This window comes from Platichthys flesus, chromosome 2 (assembly GCF_949316205.1).
Source record: "Platichthys flesus chromosome 2, fPlaFle2.1, whole genome shotgun sequence".
Taxonomy (NCBI): domain Eukaryota; kingdom Metazoa; phylum Chordata; class Actinopteri; order Pleuronectiformes; family Pleuronectidae; genus Platichthys; species Platichthys flesus.
The window spans coordinates 466615-490489 of NC_084946.1; the positions used below are offsets into that span (position 1 = coordinate 466615).

At 40.4% G+C, this 23875-nt stretch overlaps 1 protein-coding gene and 1 long non-coding RNA gene across 2 annotated transcripts in view; one reads left to right on the forward strand and one right to left on the reverse strand.

The window, feature by feature from the left end:
- Positions 1–2997: 2997 nt before the first annotated feature.
- The window catches only part of LOC133974203 (serine/threonine-protein kinase PDIK1L-like), a 146054-nt gene continuing 125176 nt past the window's right edge, over positions 2998–23875 (reverse strand). The window contains 4 exon segments of the mRNA XM_062412145.1: positions 2998–3320; positions 3410–3470; positions 7656–7779; positions 7781–7889. Of these exon segments, the coding sequence (XP_062268129.1) occupies positions 2998–3320; positions 3410–3470; positions 7656–7779; positions 7781–7889 (617 nt within the window).
- LOC133973560 (uncharacterized) lies at positions 10649–13575 on the forward strand. The gene is made up of 3 exons (XR_009924577.1): positions 10649–10764; positions 11537–11588; positions 11837–13575. It is a non-coding gene; the product is annotated as an uncharacterized LOC133973560 (long non-coding RNA).

Genomic DNA, 23875 nt, shown 5'->3' on the forward strand with positions numbered 1-23875 from the left:
CCTAAGATAAGAGCCCCCCCCTTCTTCTGAGGTTGCTTTACGGCCGTTGCTTTACGGCTGAGGGGGAAGGTTTAACTAGGTGAGATACTATGCGTGTCTGTGTGGATGTTCATCAGATAATGATAGTCAGGGACAAAGCCTGTGGCGAGCCTAACTATTAACCTTCATTTAACTTATGCCTACAACATCACAGCATATATCAAACTTGTAAACACACCGAATTGAGTAAACAGTCTTGCTTAGCATGTATAATTATTAAACCCAGATTATGTTACCAGTCCGAGGGAAAGAGGAAAAGAAAGTTGCTGTTCAGTTTGCAGTTCTGTGACGTCTCCTGGCTTTGTGGTCGTAGAGTTCTGCATTCGTGATTCTGTCGAGCCGTGTGCTCAGATGCTGGTTGAAGTTCTCCTGCAGGACATTGCGTCGCTACGAGGAGTTTTGTAGAGCTTGAAGGGCGAGGAGATTTCCTTGAGAAGGGTGAGCTGGGAGCTGCACCTCTGACCTCCGGTTGTGGGTTGGATAGAGAAGGAAGCTGGATCAGAGCTTGAGCAGCCTTCCACCCTCGGAGAGATGGAAGAAGAGAGGCTGTAGCAGCCTTCCGCCCTCGGGAGGATTGGAGAAAGAGAGGCTGGACAGCCTGCTGGCCTTCGAAGGATTGTAGAAAGAGAGAGAGCTTGGGGAGACCTCTCCTTATATTGGCCCCGGTGACCTCACAGGTCTTGGACCAGAGTGACCAATAGGAGTTGACCCTGGTGGTTCTTGACACCTTTGTATGACATTGCCCAGACCCCAGGACATGCAGCATCCTGTTACATCCTCTGGGAGACTGAGTTCCTTGACTTTCTAAGATCAATGGAACCTGTGGCATCTTGGGGGATTGAGTCCACTCCAGCACATGTTTGTTACAAGTTTGACTGAAAGGAGGCCTGTGGTTTGCACAAAAACCATGTCCCAACACCTTGTTCTGATCCCACTGTTCCCGTGCGATCTTATGTTGCATATAAGTACAACAAGGTCATTATCTATTTTTCTTATATATCCTTGTTTAACCCATCCCTATTGTTTTCATTATGCAGTCCAAGTCCTCACACTCCACATAACAAGATACATGGCCCGTGTGCTCACTGCTTACTTCCACTTCCCATTTCCCTGCACGAACTCCCAAAATATGCAAATTGAATATTATACATAATGGACCCGCTTAAAGTGATAAGTCATAATGTCAAAGGTCTCCTTAGCCTTTCTTAAGAAAAAGAAAATTCTGCATTAGATGAAACAAGCCAACTGCCAAATTGCATTCCTACAGGAAACCAATTTATCTGACGCAGAACATGAAAAGATGAAAAGATCCTGGCCAGATAAAGTATATTATTCTTCACACCGATCAGAGAGAAAAAAGGGAGTATCCATACTTATACACAGACAAATTAACTTCACACATAAACTGGTACATAAAGCTAACGAGGGGTGATAGATTATAGTTAATGGTTTAATTGATGGCATAGAAGTGTCCCTCATAAATGTATATGCACCTAATGAAAACGAGCCCGGCTTTATCAGTACATTGTTCAATAAGATTTTACAATATAGTTCAGGACTGTTACTGATGGGAGGGGACCTGAATTGCATAATGCCACAATTAATCGACCGACAAACTGCCTCTAAAGCTCCACTCTCTAGAATGAGCAGAATGCTCAAATACCAATCCCTGGAAGCAGGCCTAGTAAATATATGGAGAAGCAAGTTTCCAAGAATTTCACCTTCTATTCAAGCAGACATGCATCCTACTCAAGGATTGATTATTTCTTTACCACTAAAGCAGAGCTACATAGGATAGTTAACATTGAGATCCTGCCTATAACTATAACTGATAACGCACCTGTGGCATTAAATTGGGACATAGGCAAAAGACCAACATCTAAGCATTGGAGCCTTAATGCATCGCTACTTAATGATAAAGAATTTACCTCCTTTGTCACAGCAGAACTCAAGGAATACTTGGAAATAATACCTCGGCTTAAACGACTCCTCTTATATTGTGGGACTGTGCCAAAGCATACATTAGAGGCCGTATTATCACATTTATATGTGCTAGGAGAGGAGGTAAGGAGGCTAAACAAAGAGAATTGGAAGCTAAAATAAAAGATTTAGAGAAAAAACATGTACTGTTATATCTGACGCAACCTGCATCAACTATACCACATCTAAAAGGAACTCATCTCACGGTATGGATACTACTCACGATACAAGGTAAATATGGAAAAAACAGAGCCTATGGATGTCAATGGTAACATCTCAAGAAGTGTAAAACTCCAAATTGGAGTTAAGTGTCCAAAAGACGGTATAAAATATCTTGGCATATACATCCCTCCCATCCTTACAGAATTTGTACGAGGCAAATTACATTAAAATAATTCGGTGCATTGATAGAGACCTGGAACTATGGTCCACGCTCCCTATAGCCCTCTTCGGTAACGTTGACAGTATTCCCATGAATGTTCTGCCCAGAATTCTCTACTTATTTCAAATGCTACCTATAGCAATTCCAAAATCCGTTTTTGATAACCTGGATAAAATAATTTCCAAATTTAACTGGCAAAAAAAGCTTCCTAGCATTAGACTGAAAACCTCACAACTATCTAGACACAGGCTTTAGAAAACGGTCAGGTACGGGATTGGTTTACCTGCATCAGCTATTTAATGAGGACAACCTCAAGACATTTGAGCAGCTGAAAAGGGATTTTGATCTCCCCAAAACAGATTTCTTCAGATATCTGAAATTGAGAACTTTTCTAACAACACAAAACAGATAAAGCAGAGATGGGAGGCTGAAATGAACACGGTCATACCACAGAATACCTTGGAGGGGAAGTGCACAGAGGCACACCTAGCTACAAATTCAAATACCTAGATGGAATTTAAATGGAAAATAATTACCAGATTCTTCAGAACACCAGAAATATTAGCCAAGATGGGCCCGACGCACTCCAACTTGTGTTAGCGGAACTGTGGATCACGTTCGTGTAAGGGGTGCAGTGTGGTGTGAGGATCCAATCGCACAACACGGAGGCACAGGTAGGAGCAGTTAACAAGTTTTACTTCTGAAATAATGAACACGTAAAGGCAGTCCAGACACGAGCACGTGAATCCAACAGGGAGCAGGCAGAAGCAGAGTTCGTAAAAGTAAAGGTCCAGGGTCGGTACACAGGCAGGCAGTCGGCGAAGGTGCAGGAGATCCGGCAGGGACAAGGCAGAGACGAGAACCGTTAAACAGGCAGTGGTCGGCAACAAGAAAGCTATCAGAAAGAAATGCTGGGACGCTAGGAACATAAAGATACAAAGACGAACTGGCAACGCGACACAGGAACACAGAGACTAAATACACCGGGTGATTAGGAACAGGTGCAACCAATCGGGGAGGAGCTGACAATCACCAGGGTGGAACACACACGAGGGAGGGAGTGAGGAGTCTGAAACAAGAGGAGAGATGAGTAGGGACAAACAACACAAAACATAAACCATGAACACCCAGGGGAAACAACTTATCGGACAGGACGAGACTTGACAGTTCGGCCAATCACACATATATATTCTTAGTCTGCCCTAAGTTAAACACATACTGGAGAGATGTCTTTGATGCCCTCAACGAGATATTCCAACAGGACATCCCACAAGACCCCCCAGTAGCCCTATTAGGAGCAATGCCTGAAGAAGGGAGGGCCAAAGAATACCTGCTAAACATACAGCAGCATTGAAATGTATAACCATCAAATGGTTCAAACCAGACCCCCCCCCCCCCCCCACACATACAATATATGGACCCAAAAAGTATGGAACATCTACCAAATGGAGCAAATTACATATTCATTAAGGCTCCAAAAGTCTATCTTTACGATGGGGTCCTGTATCTGCGTTATTACGACAATGAGGGTTACTAATTTATCTTGCTCTAGGCCTCTGGTTGAATGGTTATGTCAACTATCCTTCCTCGCATACATTATACACCATCCTCTCTGAATAGCATATATAGCACCTATGATACTACATTCTGGAGAGGGCCATTACTATTTTTTTTTATCCCTGGTCTTATTCTCATTTTACTTGTTTTTTCTTTTTTCTTTTAATTTAATAAATTATGTATGTAATCAATCATTTATTATTATTCCCCCTATTTATATCTTGGAGTGAGCATTATTTTATGTTTGTTGGTCTTTCTATGCATCGCACGCTGTACCTGAATACCATGTTTAACAATACTATATACAGCCGTAAAATGGACAAGGAGGTAACTGTCTGAAAATGCATATTGTTCTGTTGAAAACCAAATAAATAATAAGTAAAAAAAAAACATGCAAGTGCTATTTATACTTGATGTTTGCCATATAATAATTTTAAACATCACAAGTGGTACAAGCCGCACTTCATCCGAGTATATTCAATAAATCGCCCAGCCCTGCAGCAAAGAATTATATATGTATATTAGGGCTGTCAAAATTAATGCTGGATGATTCATTTCTGGAGTTAACGCGTTAATTATTGAACGCATGCGCAGAATGACCCGGTCCATGTACCCATACCCGTCCCCAGTCACTCGCTCTGAGCAACGGACGCAGTGAGATCAGAGCACTTTTCACGTTAAGCAACTGGCCAGTGACTTTGTAGAAGAACAGTAAAACACAGAGTTTCTCTGGTCTAAACTGCTTGGTGATCAGCGCCGCTGCGTCATGATCAGAGCAGAAGCTACAGTTGGTTTGTCACAAGCTGGAGTTTCTGTGTCCTCCTCCACTCTGGTCTCACTGGAACTAATAAAGACGTATCACTAGTTATCAGGACCTGATCAGTACATGAAGTAACTTAGTGTTTTGATTTGCTCCAGAATTTATGAGGTTGCATGTAAACATCATGAAAATGACCTTGACCTGACTTCACAATCTGACAAACTCTCCATTGCAGCATCCGCTCCCTCTCTCCCTCCTCTTTAGCCTCATCTGTTTCCTCAGCCCTCCCTTCATCTGACTCTTTCTCACTCATGCATCCCACCTCTGACACTCTGGTTTCTATTTTGTCCTCCTCGCTTGATTCTCTCTATCCTCTTACTTCACGACAGATGCGCAAGTCCTCCCAAGCTTCATGTTTGTCTGACTCGGTGCATGCTGACATTGCCACTATGTGAACATCAGACAGCAAATGGTGAAAATCTAAACACCTGGATGATCTACTCTCTTATCAATCTCTTCTCTCTTCCTTCTCTGCCACTATTTCTGCTGCCAAAAGCTCTTTTATCAAACTACACCAAGACTGCTGGGCTTCTAAATGGTGGAACGAGCTCCTTATTGACATCAGGACAGCAGACAGTCTACACATCTTCTACCGCAGACTAAAGACACATCTCAACAAAAAACGGTGTCCATTTTAGGCTCTTACATGTTGCACTTTGTAGATTGGCTCTTTTTTTTGGCTATTGTTAAGGGTTTGTACTCTCATGGTTGAATGCTCTTATTGTGAGTGGCTTTGGATAAAAACATCAGTTTAATGAAAGGTAATGCAAATTAAAATCAAAAGGTTGTAACATAATGAAGAAGTGTGTCAATGTTTATAGTACTTTATAGAGAGTAGCAATGATTGAATTTAGTTTTTGTCAATAATGGTGTAGTATGTGAGAACTCTTCTTCCTCTGATATTAATGCCTTTCTTCAAGGGGTGTGCGATATTTATCATCTAAGATCGTCTAAGCTCATGTTATCAGGAAAATAATGATCCATGCGCCACATAGTCACGCTCTGCATGTCAATATATTTGGCCGATCAGGTGGATAAACCTAGATGATAAATGAAAGACATTCAGACCTTGCTGGAGCTGTGCCTGGCTCCCTGGTGTCTGCCCCCGACCTGCTGGTGCTGCAGACTGGCTGTGGAGTATGGAGGACCATACATGACATAAGTAAAAATAAATAAATGTATAAATAAATATACATTTATTTAATGTATATTTAAATAAATGTATATTCTCTTATTTAATGAGAAGCTCTGATGTGACCAGAGCTTCTCTGGTCACATCTGCTCAGAGATCAGCGGCTTCATGATCAGAGCAGAAGCTGCAGGTGGTTTGTAACGAGCTGGAGTTTCTGTTTCCTCCTCCTCTCGGCACGCTCCTTGTGCTCAGTACAACACGAGACGTGAGGCTCACAGTCAGGACTACTGACACCTAAATCATCCCAATAAAATATAACCTTAACTAACCCTCTGAACTTGAACTAGTTCATTTTAAGTGTGAACTGACTCAATGCTGCAAACAGCTACTGGACACCAGTCAGCATTGAGAGGCAGATGTAGGGCTGGATCATTACACTCCTGTGACCAATCCTGCATGAGACTGCGGTTAGGCCAGCCTTTCTCATTAGCATAAGGACACTGCAAATGAAAAGGAAATGTAATCAGGGAATAAATAAATGTGCAAATATATTTAAGACATTTATTTTGACATTTCTCTTGGTAGTAACATATTTATTTATTTATTTCTGTATTTATTTCCTTTTTTATTTATTCATTTATTTATTTATTTCTGTATTTATTTATTTTTACTTAAGTCATGTATGGTCCTCCATAGTGGAGCTGTCTGTAGTCTCTGTGTCAATAGCCAGGGACCGTTTATGCTTATTTAGCGCAAGTCATATCGTCATTGCGATATTAAACAACGTTATTGCATATTTTCAAAATATCGTGCAGCCCTACTTTCTTCTATCTGTGATCAGATTTCCACACAATCAGAGAAGTGTGCGTGCTGCTCATATGGTTCAGTTATAAAATCCTGCACAGCGTCACTGCAGCTGCTGAGATCCCAGTTGAAACCTTTGACACAGACCCTTTGGTCTTCATTTGCATATAATGCAGGGAAGAGAAATCCGATAATAAGCGGTCACTTCGATCACCCAAGACGCATCTTAGTCAGGCGTTAAAATGGCCATAGACCCTGCTATAGGTGATCGGACCAAAAAATCTACTACTTCAAAAGACCTGGGATCTGCCCCAAAAATTCTCTTAATATATGATCATGAAATCCAGCAGATAGTCAATCGCCAAGTTTCACAGCAGACATTGTCATATTTCAGTTCAGAAACCACTTTCCTACCCCATGTTTCACATTCTAATGCATAGTAACGCATGTTTCAGATTGATGAGAAAAAAACAGCTAACATTTTGTAAAGGAATATAAGATACATTTATTGGTCCCACACACATGACATGCAAAATGGGGGGAAATTTGTTCTCTGCTTTTGTCCAATCTGGTGAACACAGGAGGACACTCAGAGCAGTGGGCAGCCATGCACAGCGCCCGGGGAGCAGGTGTTGTGGGAGTAAGGTGCCTTGCTCAGGAGCACTTAGACGGTGGGGTAGGCACTTAGAGACAGTGGGGAACAGATCCAGGTGTTGTATCCAGGTATGTATCCAGGTATGTTTTTGTGTTGTCACTCCGTGGAGTCGAACCAGAGACCACCGTTGGATTCTCTTTCCATAGTCAAACTTTCTGCCACTAGTCCACCGCCTCTCCAAGGTCTTTCAGCTCCAAAGTTTATATTGCACCACACAGACATATAGATCAACAGACAACTCATTGAAGAGGTCAGCGAAACAAAGGGGCAAAATAAAAACACATACCTGTAAATCTTCTTGGTTGAGGGTCAAGGAGCACATATAACCTGATCCATTCTGGCATTCAGGTTTAAGATCTTGATGAACAATATCATTTTCATGCAGGAAAGCGACAGCACTGGTCAAGCTTATTATTTTGTGGGTCAGGCTGCCGAGACAGGATAAACTGGTTGAGGTCGCCGGCTTCACAGATGAACCAGAGATAACAAGGCTCCTCTGGAGGACTGATCACTCTCTCAACTGTAACAGAAACACACCAGTTACACATGGATAAATAACATATTTTTATACAAACCAAAAATGTCACCAGCTACAGATGTGGTAATTTTCACATCAATTACTCATTGTTAAGGGAATAATGATGGTATTCATTCTTCTTGATCTCAATTCTTGCACTGCTACAACCACTTATACACACCAGCTGTTCTATAATGCCTGTACTCTCTTAAATATTATTTATTCTAAACCCACCATACACGCCCCTGAAGTAGTGATATCTGTCGATGCTGAAAAAGTGTTTTTAGGGCCCGAGCACCGAAATCGGTGGGAGGCCCTATTGAAATTGAAATGATTATTATTAGGGCCCGAGCACCGAAAACGTTGGGAGGCCCTATTGAAATTGAAATGATTATTATTAGGGCCCGAGCACCGAAATCGGTGGGAGGCCCTATTGAAATTGAAATGATTATTATTATTAGGGCCCGAGCACCGAAATCGGTGGGAGGCCCTATTGAAATTGAAATGATTATTAGGGCCCGAGCACCGAAATCGGTGGGAGGCCCTATTGAAATTGAAATGATTATTATTAGGGCCCGAGCACCGAAATCGGTGGGAGGCCCTATTGAAATTGAAATGATTATTATTATTATTAGGGCCCGAGCACCGAAATCGGTGGGAGGCCCTATTGAAATTGAAATGATTATTATTATTATTAGGGCCCGAGCACCGAAATCGGTGGGAGGCCCTATTGAAATTGAAATGATTATTATTAGGGCCCGATGACCGAAATCGGTGGGAGGCCCTATTGAAATTGAAATGATTATTATTATTATTAGGGCCCGAGCACCGAAATCGGTGGGAGGCCCTATTGAAATTGAAATGATTATTATTATTAGGGCCCGAGCACCGAAATCGGTGGGAGGCCCTATTGAAATTGAAATGATTATTAGGGCCCGAGCACCGAAATCGGTGGGAGGCCCTATTGAAATTGAAATGATTATTATTATTATTAGGGCCCGAGCTACGAAATCGGTGAGAGGACCTATTGAAATTGAAAAGATTATTATTAGGGCCCGAGCACCGAAATCGGTGGGAGGCCCTATTGAAATTGAAATGATTATTATTATTATTATTAGGGCCCGAGCACCGAAATCGGTGAGAGGACCTATTGAAATTGAAAAGATTATTAGGGCCCGAGCACCGAAATCGGTGAGAGGACCTATTGAAATTGAAAAGATTATTATTAGGGCCCGAGCACCGAAATCGGTGGGAGGCCCTATTGAAATTGAAATGATTATTATTAGGGCCCGAGCACCGAAATCGGTGGGAGGCCCTATTGAAATTGAAATGATTATTAGGGCCCGAGCACCGAAACGGTGAGAGGCCCTATTGAAATTGAAATGATTATTATTATTATTATTATTATTATTTTTTTCCGTCCGAATGAATTGGCTTTTTGAGGGCTTTAACGTGCTCAAAAAGTTGCTAAACTTTGCAGTAAATTAGAAAGTGGTGGAAATTTACGTATGCTGGGGTATTTGGAAATGGGCGTGGCAAAATGGCTCAACAGCGCCCCCTGGAACCCAGCCCCTAGGTTTCCACATAACCCATTTTCACCAAAATCTGGCGAAAGGTGTATCGTGACTAATCATACAGAAAAGCCTCTTGGAGCATTGTGAAAAATGCAACAGGAAGCCCGCTATTTTTGATTTAGTGGCCATTTTGGCCATATTCCATAATTTTTGTTTGATTTACCTCTTGTAGAGTTTTCATCAGATCAACTTGAAATGTAGACGCGTGTCATCATAACAATATGGAGATTGAAAGTTATCAAAAAAATCAACTTTTCGTCGCACCGTCTCACCGCGGCGTGGCATGAAAATTTGATTAAACGCCATCAAAACACGGGCTTCTATATCTCAGACTTATTTTGTCCTATCGAGTCCAAACTACACACATAAGACAAGAGTAGAGATATGAAGACATCTATACAGAAATCGTGACTTAAAGTGACAGCGCCCCCTGGTGACAGCAGGAAAAGTCTTGTTTTTGTCACGTTTTATGTTTTTATATACTAGTCGTACAGCTTTTATCAAATCAACTTAATATTTAGACGACTGTCATCACAACAAAATGAAGATCTAAAGTTATTGAAAGATCGACTTTTCGTCAAACCGTGTGATTGTGGCGTGGCGCTAAAGTTTGATGAGACTTCGGTGAAACGCACTAAAACACGAGCTTCTGTATCTTGGACATATTTTGTCTAATCAAGTCCAAACTAGACACATAAGACAATAGTTGCGATATGAAGACATCTATACAGAAATCGTGACTTAAAATGACAGCGCCCCCTGGTGGCAGCAGGAAATGTATAGCTGACACTCTGATGTATTCCTGCTCATCCAATATGCAAAACCATGTCAAACTTTGTTTAATGGGTCTCAAGACATTGATAATGTAGCCATAAGATTATTGTGACTTTTTATCATGCGGTTTATTAATGGCATGGCTTGAAAGTTCATCAGCTCGTCGGAGAGAGTCCCATTGAATCCCATGTTAAAATGCCCAATTTTAGAGTAGAATTAAACCTGTTTACAGCATTATTCAAACTTTGGTTTTAGTCTCAATCGCTATGTTCTTCCTTCATTAAAACTCTGAGGGGGTGAACTTTTTCGTAACTACCTCTATATCGCTATAATAAGCGATATAGTGGTTTGAAATTTACGTGACGTCACAGTGAGCTGCGCCCTCCCTTCTCCTTACTTTTTCCTGTGTCATTGAACACAACTCGAGACTTTCGAAACCTCCCACTCAGTATCGGATGAATAACACAGTTTGATGTTTTGCTTGTTCTGCTGACGGACACGTTAAAGACGTCTGCGCTCCCGTTTCTGTGGTAAGTCAAGCTCAGTATTTTATTTAGATGTGTAGAAGTGATTCGCAGGGTGTTTTAGTACCATGCATTCGAGCTAACGTCCGTTAGCATGGAGGCTAAATACGAACTCCGATCTGGGGCATTAACTCCTGTTTAATGCGAACGGCACTATTACCGACACACACCGATATGAACCGACATGAGTAGGTCCGCCCAGCAGTGGCATGCGTTAGTTTATGAGGTTAAATCTGAGACAGGAGACTGTGTGTGTCCGGTGAATTAGCTCCATCAGGATATCTATTGCTATAAAATGGTTTCACTCGCCAAGGCATTTGACTTGACAATGTTACACAGTTAGTTATTCTACTGAAACAGACTTACAGTGATCAATTGAATCGTGCGTATTTAAAGTCACATCTGTATTTTAAGAGCAGATGTTTAAAGGGGAATTCAACTTCCAAAGCTCTTTATTCAGAGTATTGTTATGATGTCTTACAGAGAAAGCTAAACGTTCTGCTGCCTGCACTGTTTACATTGTAATCTCAGGCAGATTTCACTGAATTGTTCTGTTAAATATAAATAAATTATAGCCTTGTATCTTTATTAGAACAGACAGTGTAATAGAGAATTTGATGCTGATGTACACTAACTATTTCCTAAGCTGAAATGATTATGATCTGTTTAACTTTGAAGTAATACACTTCCTTTTATACCATTTAAAGTGTGTTAAGGACTTAACCTGGCACATGTATGACTTTAGACATTTGTATATTTATGTTGAAATTTTCTCTAGCATGTCCAGCATGAGACAACTGGAATTCAACCACATTGAACACCGACTTCAGGTACAGACCTCTTTTCATTAATTACAAACAACCATGGCAAAGTACTGCACATAATACATTGTGTATTAAATAATATATGCAATACTTTGAATGTGAAATAACTCCATACTGTACATTCATTGTCATGGTAGTGCACAGTTTCATCCAAAAGCATATTCGAATACAGAGTTGATTGTCCACAGGAAATAATGATACACACTTTGTCCATAACTAACACTTCCTCTATATTCTTTTATGTTTCCTATCAGTTTATTAGGGATGGATGTGCCCTGAAGGACAGCGCTGTGATGACTATGTTCTGTCTCTTATGGCAAAGAAGACAAATAAATCACTGGGGTGTTATCCAAAGTGTATCAAATCAGAAAACAAAAGATAAACATTTTTCTAATAAGTGTTTATATTTTTAACCAACCATAATGATTACAGAAATTAACTCTATTATCCATGACACTTAGCAATGAACCAACCCTAAACAGTTGCAAACCATCTTTAGTCAAGGGAGGAAAACATGTAGCTGGTGCAGGTTGTCCTCGTGTTGTCCAGCCTGAAGATGCAGATGTCCACCATGTTGCTGTTGAGGACATCATGTGCTGCAGTTCATCATGTATGATGAGAAGAAAGGCACTGTTAAAGAATGTTTTGTGTTGTGTATAAAGCACAACAGATTTCAGATAGAACTGTTGTACTGTGGTCTTGGTTTATATCCTCATGGTGAAATGTACATATTTTAAGTCCCTTCTGATAAAAGTGCTGAAAGAAATACAACATTGTACAAATACATAAAATGTCTTTCTACCTCATCAGTACTATTCAAGGTGATAATCTCCCACAGACCTATTGATAACAGTCCAAATCACGTCTTTCCACTTCTCTCAGTGTGAAAACATAATTCTATAATTAATTTGAGAACTGTTTACAACACTGATGTGTGGAGATTAAAATCATACCTAAACTGTCTAATTCACTGTAAAACTCCATGACATTCGCAGGCCATCTGTAGTTAAGGGAGCAACGCATGGAGTGATGTGTAGATTACTAGTTTGATGATGCATGAGGAGAGGCGGTGGTCGAGTGGCAGAAACTTGGACTATGGGCAGAGAAGGTCTCTGGTTCGTCTTTGGTTCGACTCCATGGAGAGACAACAAAAGTCGAACCTGGATTGATCTGTCCAAAAATCCAAGAGTCTCCCTACCCTCTCTAGTGCCCATGAGCAAGGCACCTCACTCCCCCAACATCTGCTCCCCCGAGCGCCGTACATGGTCGCTCACTGCTCTGTGTGTCCTGCACCAGATGGGTAAAAAGCAGCGATTAAATTTCCCTACCTGCATGAGTGTGCCTTTGCATGTCTGTGCATGTGTTTGGGATGAATAAATGGATTTTAATCTTAATCTTTTAATCTTAATCAGTTGTCTTCCAGTTGACCAGCATGAAGCTGCAGATCTCCACCATGTTGCTGCTGGGGACATCAGGAGCTGCATTAATGAGGAGCAGAAGCGTACTATTATGAATGTTTTGTGTTGTTTATGAAGCACTACTTATTTCAGCTAGAACCGATGTACTAGGGTCTGGGTTTGTATCCTAATGGTTAAATGCACATACTTTAAATCGCTTTTGATAAAACGTGACAAAGAAATACAACATTGTACACATAGATAAAATGTCTTTCTACCTCATCTGTAATATTCAAGGTGATGATCTCCCACAGAGCTGTTGATAACAGTCCACATCAAGTCTCTCCACTTCCCTCAGTGTGAAAACATAATTATATAATTAATTGGAGAAGTGTTTACAACACTGATGTGTGGACATTATAATGTTATCACTACTGTCTAATTCACTCTACAACTCCATGACAGACTAAATAAACGATGTGAAAATAGTAATGGCGGATATACCATCCTGTATCAGAATATTGGTGAAACAGTTACTATCACATGAAACGTACACGTGTAGCGTATTGATAGTAACTCATTAAAAAAAATAATGTCACAACCAAAACAAGACTGTCGAGTTATCTTGCTTCAATCTGTTCATTAGACGTGATAAATAAACGGTAACTTTTATAACAATTACATATTACAAAAAACTTGAGGCATGTAAGCATATGATGATAGATAAAGCAATAGGTTATGTTGGATAGTTTCAAGGTTCATTAGACCGCATTGTTTTGGTCAACTCACACCTGGAGTTATTTTTATTCAGCCACTTTACGAAACCATTTCAAACTGTGTGAAATGGGTCTCAAGATATTGATAGTGTAGGCGTAAGATTGCTGTGACTTTTCATCATGATGATTAACTGCTTGGCAGCTGAGGTCATCATCTCGACATGAAAAACGAAACTCAATTGAACACAGCTGCAAGTGAACGCATCATAAGACTTTGAAAAAAGTTACAGCGTGACAAGCTGCGGAGCTGTGGGTGACGGGGAACCGGAGAACTGTTGGCGAATCTGGATGAGAGTTCGGCGTCAGAGTTACTGTGGACGTTGTTCGCTCAGCAGGTTAGAGTGTCTCCACGCTATTTCCCCTCTCCCCTCGTGTTTCTTCCTGTGTGAACTCTGCCGCTGCCTTTGTCAACATCAGCACTGGCTATTAGCTAGCTCCTGCTAGCTCCAACAAAGCATCTCTCAACTGCTACGTAAGTGAAACGGACACTTCTGACTGACTGTGATGATAAGCAAAAGAGACACTGTGGACTGACTGTGCAGAGTACAGTGCGCGGCACACACTCTAAGAACAATTCCATAGCGACAGTGAGACTGCATGCTGGTGCACGTGTGATGCGTTGTACTGCTATTTGTTTGATCTGTTTACTAATAATAGCTCTAATAAATACTGTATAAGTTGTATTTTGCACCGGAATTGAACTGTGTTAAAGCGGTTCACATGGAAAATAAATGTTCAATTATGTGAAGGGTGATTTTCATTACTATTATACTAATGGAGATTTAGCACTTGCTACACATTGTAACAGCAGCTGTGCAAAGGAGCACTACGTATCCTAAGGCTCTTTATTCAGAGTCACGGTGTTGATGTCCTGTCACGTGTTACAGTGAAAAATAACCGTGTCTACTAGTGTTTACATCGTTAATCTCAGGCAGACTTCCCTGAATTATTTTGTTAAATATAAATACATTATAGCCTTGTAACTTTATTAGAACAGACAGTGTTCATAGAGAATTTGAAAATGATGTGCACTACCTATTTCCTAAGATGAAATGATTATGATCTGATTATTTTTATGTTTCCTCTCATTTTATTAGGGACGGACGAGCCTGAAGGACACAGCTGTGATGACCATGTTCTGTCTCTTATGGCAACGCAGAAATATAAAACACTGGGTTCTTATCTAAAGTGTATCAAATCAGATCTCCACCATGTTGCTGCTGAGGACATCAGGTGCTGCAGTTCTTCATCTATGAAGAGAAACAACGCACTGTTAAAGAATGTTTTGTGTTGTGTATAAAGCACAACAGATTTCAGATAGGACTGTTGTACTGTGGTCTTGGTTTATATCCTCATGGTTAAATGTACATATTTTAAGTCCCTTCTGATAAAAGTGCTGAAAGAAATACAACATTGTACAAATACATAAAATGTCTTTCTACCTCATCAGTACTATTCAAGGTGATAATCTCCCACAGACCTATTGATAACAGTCCAAATCAAGTCTTTCCACTTCTCTCAGTGTGAAAACATAATTCTATAATTAATTTGAGAACTGTTTACAACACTGATGTGTGGAGATTAAAATCATACCTAAACTGTCTAACTCACTGTAAAACTCCATGACATTCGCAGGCCATCTGTAGTTAAGGGAGCAACGCATGGAGTGATGTGTAGATTACTAGTTTGATGATGCATGAGGAGAGGCGGTGGTCGAGTGGCAGAAACTTGGACTATGGGCAGAGAAGGTCTCTGGTTCGTCTTTGGTTCGACTCCATGGAGAGACAACAAAAGTCGAACCTGGATTGATCTGTCCAAAAATCCAAGAGTCTCCCTACCCTCTCTAGTGCCCATGAGCAAGGCACCTCACTCCCCCAACATCTGCTCCCCGAGCGCCGTACATGGTCGCTCACTGCTCTGTGTGTCCTGCACCAGATGGGTAAAAAGCAGCGATTAAATTTCCCTACCTGCATGAGTGTGCCTTTGCATGTCTGTGCATGTGTTTGGGATGAATAAATGGATTTTAATCTTAATCAGTTGTCTTCCAGTTGACCAGCATGAAGCTGCAGATCTCCACCATGTTGCTGCTGGGGACATCAGGAGCTGCATTAATGAGGAGCAGAAGCGTACTGTTATGAATGTTTTGTGTTGTTTATGAAGCACTACATATTTCAGCTAGAACCGATGTACTAGGGTCTGGGTTTGTATCCTAATGGTTAAATGCACATACTTTAAATCGCTTTTGATAAAACGTGACAAAAAAATACAACATTGTACACATAGATAAAATGTCTTTCTACCTCATCTGTAATATTCAACGTGATGATCTCCCACAGAGCTGTTGATAACAGTCCACATCAAGTCTCTCCACTTCCCTCAGTGTGAAAACATAATTATATAATTAATTGGAGAAGTGTTTACAACACTGATGTGTGGACATTATAATCTTATCACTACTGTCTAATTCACTCTACAACTCCATGACAGACTAAATAAACGATGTGAAAATAGTAATGGCGGATATACCATCCTGTATCAGAATATTGGTGAAACAGTTACTATCACATGAAACGTACACGTGTAGCGTATTGATAGTAACTCATTAAAAAAAATAATAATGTCACAACCAAAACAAGACTGTGGAGTTATCTTGCTTCAATCTGTTCATTAGACGTGATAAATAAACGGTAACTTTTATAACAATTACATATTACAAAAAACTTGAGGCATGTAAGCATATGATGATAGATAAAGCAATAGGTTATGTTGGATAGTTTGAAGGTTACTTACCTCTAGTTCAGCACCAGCGGCTGGCCAGAAGAAGTGGAGCGATCTTCCTTGCCGCACAGGGCAAACGCAGGCAATGTGGAGACGAGCGCTTGGTCATCGAACGTTCTTTCTTCCCCGACCGCAACAGACTTGAAATTGCCTGTGCTCGGGCCCGTTAGTGCTACAACGTAGCCCTAGTTATTATTAGGGCCCGAGCACCGAAATCGGTGGGAGGCCCTATTGAAATTGAAATGATTATTAGGGCCCGAGCACCGAAATCGGTGGGAGGCCCTATTGAAATTGAAATGATTATTATTATTAGGGCCCGAGCACCGAAATCGGTGGGAGGCCCTATTGAAATTGAAATGATTATTATTATTATTATTATTATTTTTCTTAGCTTAAATTAATTGGCTTTTTGAGGGCTTTAATGTGCTCAAAAAGTTGTAGGAGTTTGCAGTAAATTCGAAGGCGGCGTAAAATTACGTATTCTGGAGTATTTTGAAAAGGGCGTGGCAAAATGGCTCAAGAGCGCCATTTACGGAAAAGCCCCTCATTTAGCATTCACCGATCCTCAAAAAAAACAAAGATTATTGTGTATCATGACTAGATGCACAAAAAAGTCCATCAGTGCATTATGAATAACGCAACAGGAAGCCCGCCAGTTTGACTTTAGTGGCCATTTTGGTCATATTCCATATTTTTTCTTTGATGTACTTGTCGTACAGCTTTCATCAGATCAACTTCAAATTTAGACGATCGTCATCACAACAAATTGGAGATCTAAAGTTATTGAAGGATTACGTTTTAGCAAAACTGTCTGACCGTGGTGTGGCGTTAAAGTTTGATGAAACGCCATCAAAACACAAGCTTCCATATTTCAGACATATTTTGTCCAATTGAGTCCAAACTAGACACATTCGACAAGAGTCGCCACCAGAAGACATGGGTGCAGAAATTGTGACTTACAATCACAGCGCCCCCTGGTGGTAACGCGAAATGTCTTGTTTTGGTACGTGTTATGTTTTTATGTACTACTCAGACAGCTTTCATCAGATCAACTTAAAAATTAGATGAGACTCTACAAAACAAGATGAAGATCTAAAGTTATCAGAATTTAAACTTTTCATCATACCGTGTGACCGTGGTGAGGTCTCAAAGTTCGACTAAACGCCAATATAAGCGAGCTTCTGTAACTTAGACATATTTTGTCCAATCGACTCCAAACTACACATATAAGACAAGAGTCGCGACCGGAAGACATCTACCTAGAAATCATGACTTAAAAGGAAAGCGCCCCCTGGTGGCATCAGGAAATGTCTTGTTTTGGTCATCTTACTCTTTGATGTATTTCCCTCCAGCCACTTTACTAAACCATGTCAAACTGTGTCAAATTGGTCTCAAGATATTGATAATGTAGGCATAACATTATTGTGACTTTTCATCATGCAGATTGTTAATGGCGTGGCATCAAAGTTCATCAGCTCACCATGACCAATGAAACCCATTTTAACAGAGTTACCCTGAACGCAGCATGAGACCGCTTTCGGTTTGTTACGTCTCACACTTGGATGTATTTCTCCTCATTCACTTTGCTAAACCATGTCAAACTGTGTCACATGGGTCTCAATATATTGATAATGTAGGCATAACATTGCTGTGAGTTTTCATCATGCGGATTATTCATAGCTTTGCAGCAGACTTCTTCAACTCGCCATGACAAACGAAGCTGCATTTAACACAGCTGCAAGTGAACGCCTCATGAGACTCTGAACAAAGTTACGTCGTCACAAGCTGCGGAGCTGTGTATCACGAAGAACCGGAGAACGGTTGGCGAGTCTGGATGAGAGGACGGCGGCGGAGCCACTGTGGACGTTGTTAGCTCAGCAGGTTAGAGTGTGGGACGCACTCAAAGCTTTTTTCCCCCGTCCGTCGTGTCTTTTCCTGTGTGAACTCTGCCGCTCTCAACAGCAGCACTGGCTATGAGCTAGCTCCTGCTAGCTCCAACGAAGCATCTCTCAACTGCTACGTAAGTTAAACGGACACTTCTGACTGACTGTGATGATAAGCAAAAGAGACACTGTGGATGTGTGATGTGTTGTACTGCATTTGTTTGATCTGTTTACTAATACTAGCTCTAATAAATACTGTATAAATTATATTTTGCTCCTGAATTGAACTGTGTTAAAGGGGTTCACATGGAAAATATATGTTCAATTATGTAAAGGGTGATTTTTGTTACTATTATACTAATGGAGATTTAGCACTTGCTACACATTGTAAGAGCAGCTGTTCAAAGGAGCACTACGTCTTTTAAGGCTCTTTATTCAGAGTCACGGTGTTGATGTCCTGTCACGTGTTACAGTGAAAAATAACCGTGTCTCCCACCTTCAGTATTTAAATCGTTAATCTCAGACAGACTTCACTGAATTCTTTTGTTAAATATGAGTAAGTCATAGCCTTGTAACTTTACTAGAACAGACAGTGTCATACAGAGTTGTGGGCTTATATGCACTACCTATTTCCTAATCTGAAATGATTATGCTCTGATTAACTTTGAACTAATATTTTATTTTTACCATTTAAAAGTCTGTTAATTACTTAACCTGGCCCATGTATGACTTTACATATCTGTGTATTGGTTTCATGTTCCTCTAGAAGGTCCAACTTGACACACAACTTGAATCCAACCAGACTGAACACTGACTCCAGGTACAGACCTGATTTCATTACTTAAAAACAATCAAAGTATTGCACATAATACATAATGTATTAAATTATAATGCAATACTTTTAATGTGAAATAGCTCCATTAAAAACATTCATTGTCATGGTAGTGCACGTTTTAATCCAAAAGCATATTCAAATACACAGTTGAATATCCACAGAAAATAAGATTACACACTTTGTTCATATGTAACTCTTCCTCTACAATAATGACGATCACTTTCATGTTTCCTATCATTTTATTAGGGACAGACGAGCCTGAAGGACACAGCTGTGATGACCATGTTCTGTCTCTTATGGCAAAGCAGAAATATAAAACACTGGGTTCTTATCTAAAGTGTATCAAATCAGATCTCCACCATGTTGCTGCTGAGGACATCAGGTGCTGCAGTTCTTCATCTATGAAGAGAAAAAACGCACTGTTAAAGAATGTTTTGTGTTGTGTATAAAGCACAACAGATTTCAGATAGAACTGTTGTACTGTGGTCTTGGTTTATATCCTCATGGTGAAATGTACATATTTTAAGTCCCTTCTGATAAAAGTGCTGAAAGAAATACAACATTGTACAAATACCTAAAATGTCTTTCTACCTCATCAGTACTATTCAAGGTGATAATCTCCCACAGACCTATTGATAACAGTCCAAATCAAGTCTTTCCACTTCTCTCAGTGTGCAAACATAATTCTATAATTAATTTGAGAACTGTTTACAACACTGATGTGTGGAGATTAAAATCATACCTAAACTGTCTAATTCACTGTAAAACTCCATGACATTCGCAGGCCATCTGTAGTTAAGGGAGCAACGCATGGAGTGATGTGTAGATTACTAGTTTGATGATGCATGAGGAGAGGCGGTGGTCGAGTGGCAGAAACTTGGACTATGGGCAGAGAAGGTCTCTGGTTCGTCTTTGGTTCGACTCCATGGAGAGACAACAAAAGTCGAACCTGGATTGATCTGTCCAAAAATCCAAGAGTCTCCCTACCCTCTCTAGTGCCCATGAGCAAGGCACCTCACTCCCCCAACATCTGCTCCCCCGAGCGCCGTACATGGTCGCTCACTGCTCTGTGTGTCCTGCACCAGATGGGTAAAAAGCAGCGATTAAATTTCCCTACCTGCATGAGTGTGCCTTTGCATGTCTGTGCATGTGTTTGGGATGAATAAATGGATGTTAATCTTAATCTTTTAATCTTAATCAGTTGTCTTCCAGTTGACCAGCATGAAGCTGCAGATCTCCACCATGTTGCTGCTGGGGACATCAGGAGCTGCATTAATGAGGAGCAGAAGCGTACTGTTATGAATGTTTTGTGTTGTTTATGAAGCACTACTTATTTCAGCTAGAACCGATGTACTAGGGTCTGGGTTTGTATCCTAATGGTTAAATGCACATACTTTAAATCGCTTTTGATAAAACGTGACAAAGAAATACAACATTGTACACATAGATAAAATGTCTTTCTACCTCATCTGTAATATTCAAGGTGATGATCTCCCACAGAGCTGTTGATAACAGTCCACATCAAGTCTCTCCACTTCCCTCAGTGTGAAAACATAATTATATAATTAATTGGAGAAGTGTTTACAACACTGATGTGTGGACATTATAATCTTATCACTACTGTCTAATTCACTCTACAACTCCATGACAGACTAAATAAACGATGTGAAAATAGTAATGGCGGATATACCATCCTGTATCAGAATATTGGTGAAACAGTTACTATCACATGAAACGTACACGTGTAGCGTATTGATAGTAACTCATTAAAAAAAATAATGTCACAACCAAATCAAGACTGTCGAGTTATCTTGCTTCAATCTGTTCATTAGACGTGATAAATAAACGGTAACTTTTATAACAATTACATATTACAAAAAACTTGAGGAATGTAAGCATATGATGATAGATAAAGCAATAGGTTATGTTGGATAGTTTCAAGGTTACTTACCTCTAGTTCAGCACCAGCGGCTGGCCAGAAGAAGTGGAGCGATCTTCCTTGCCGCACAGGGCAAACGCAGGCAATGTGGAGACGAGCGCTTGGTCATCGAACGTTCTCTCTTCCCCGACCGCAACAGACTTGAAATTGCCTGTGCTCGGGCCCGTTAGTGCTACAACGTAGCCCTAGTTATTATTATTTTTCTTAGCTTAAATGAATTGGCTTTTTGACGGCTTTAATGTGCTCAAAAAGTTGTAGGAGTTTGCAGTAAATTCGAAGGCGGCGAAAAATTTCGTATTCTGGAGTATTTTGAAAAGGGCGTGGCAAAATGGCTCAAGAGCGCCACCTACGGAAAAGCCCCTCATTTAGCATTCACCGATCCTCAAAAAAAACAAAGACTATTGTGTATCATGAGTAGATGCACAAAAAAGTCCATCAGTGCATTATGAATAACGCAACAGGAAGCCCGCCAGTTTAACTTTAGTGGCCATTTTGGTCATATTCCATATTTTTTCTTTGATGTACTTGTCGTACAGCTTTCATCAGATCAACTTCAAATTTAGACGATCGTCATCACAACAAATTGGAGATCTAAAGTTATTGAAGGATTACGTTTTAGCAAAACCGTCTGACCGTGGTGTGGCGTTAAAGTTTGATGAAACGCCATCAAAACACAAGCTTCCATATTTCAGACATATTTTGTCCAATTGAGTCCAAACTAGACACATACGACAAGAGTCGCCACCAGAAGACATCGGTGCAGAAATTGTGACTTACAATCACAGCGCCCCCTGGTGGCAACAGGAAATGTCTTGTTTTTGGTACGTGTTATGTTTTTATGTACTACTCAGATAGCTTTCATCAGATCAACTTAAAAATTAGATGAGACTCTGCAAAACAAGATGAAGATCTAAAGTTATCAATATTTAAACTTTTCATCATACCGTGTGACCGTGGTGAGGTCTCAAAGTTCGACTAAACGCCAATATAAGCGAGCTTCTGTAACTTAGACATATTTTGTCCAATCGACTCCAAACTACACATATAAGACAAGAGTCGCGACTGGAAGACATCTACCTAGAAATCATGACTTAAAAGGAAAGCGCCCCCTGGTGGCATCAGGAAATGTCTTGTTTTGGTCATCTTACTCTTTGATGTATTTCCCTCCAGCCACTTTACTAAACCATGTCAAACTGTGTCAAATTGGTCTCAAGATATTGATAATGTAGGCATAACATTATTGTGACTTTTCATCATGCAGATTGTTAATGGCGTGGCATCAAAGTTCATCAGCTCACCATGACCAATGAAACCCATTTTAACAGAGTTACCATGAACGCAGCATGAGACCGCTTTCGGTTTGTTACGTCTCACACTTGGATGTATTTCTCCTCATTCACTTTGCTAAACCATGTCAAACTGTGTCACATGGGTCTCAATATATTGATAATGTAGGCATAACATTGCTGTGAGTTTTCATCATGCGGATTATTCATAGCTTTGCAGCAGACTTCTTCAACTCGCCATGACAAACGAAGCTGCATTTAACACAGCTGCAAGTGAACGCCTCATGAGACTCTGAAAAAAGTTACGTCGTCACAAGCTGCGGAGCTGTGTATCACGAAGAACCGGAGAACGGTTGGCGAGTCTGGATGAGAGGACGGCGGCGGAGTCACTGTGGACATTGTTCGCTCAGCAGGTTAGAGTGTGGGACGCACTCAAAGCTTTTTTCCCCTCTCCCGTTGTGTCTTTTCCTGTGTGAACTCTGCCGCTCTCAACAGCAGCACTGGCTATGAGCTAGCTCCTGCTAGCTCCAACGAAGCATCTCTCAACTGCTACGTAAGTTAAACGGACACTTCTGACTGACTGTGATGATAAGCAAAAGAGACACTGTGGATGTGTGATGTGTTGTACTGCATTTGTTTGATCTGTTTACTAATACTAGCTCTAATAAATACTGTATAAATTATATTTTGCTCCTGAATTGAACTGTGTTAAAGGGGTTCACATGGAAAATATATGTTCAATTATGTAAAGGGTGATTTTTGTTACTATTATACTAATTGAGATTTAGCACTTGCTACACATTGTAAGAGCAGCTGTTCAAAGGAGCACTACGTCTTTTAAGGCTCTTTATTCAGAGTCACGGTGTTGATGTCCTGTCACGTGTTACAGTGAAAAATAACCGTGTCTCCCACCTTCAGTATTTAAATCGTTAATCTCAGACAGACTTCACTGAATTCTTTTGTTAAATATGAGTAAGTCATAGCCTTGTAACTTTACTAGAACAGACAGTGTCATACAGAGTTGTGGGCTTATATGCACTACCTATTTCCTAATCTGAAATGATTATGCTCTGATTAACTTTGAACTAATATTTTATTTTTACCATTTAAAAGTCTGTTAATTACTTAACCTGGCCCATGTATGACTTTACATATCTGTGTATTGGTTTCATGTTCCTCTAGAAGGTCCAACTTGACACACAACTTGAATCCAACCAGACTGAACACTGACTCCAGGTACAGACCTGATTTCATTACTTAAAAACAATCAAAGTATTGCACATAATACATAATGTATTAAATTATAATGCAATACTTTTAATGTGAAATAGCTCCATTAAAAACATTCATTGTCATGGTAGTGCACGTTTTAATCCAAAAGCATATTCAAATACACAGT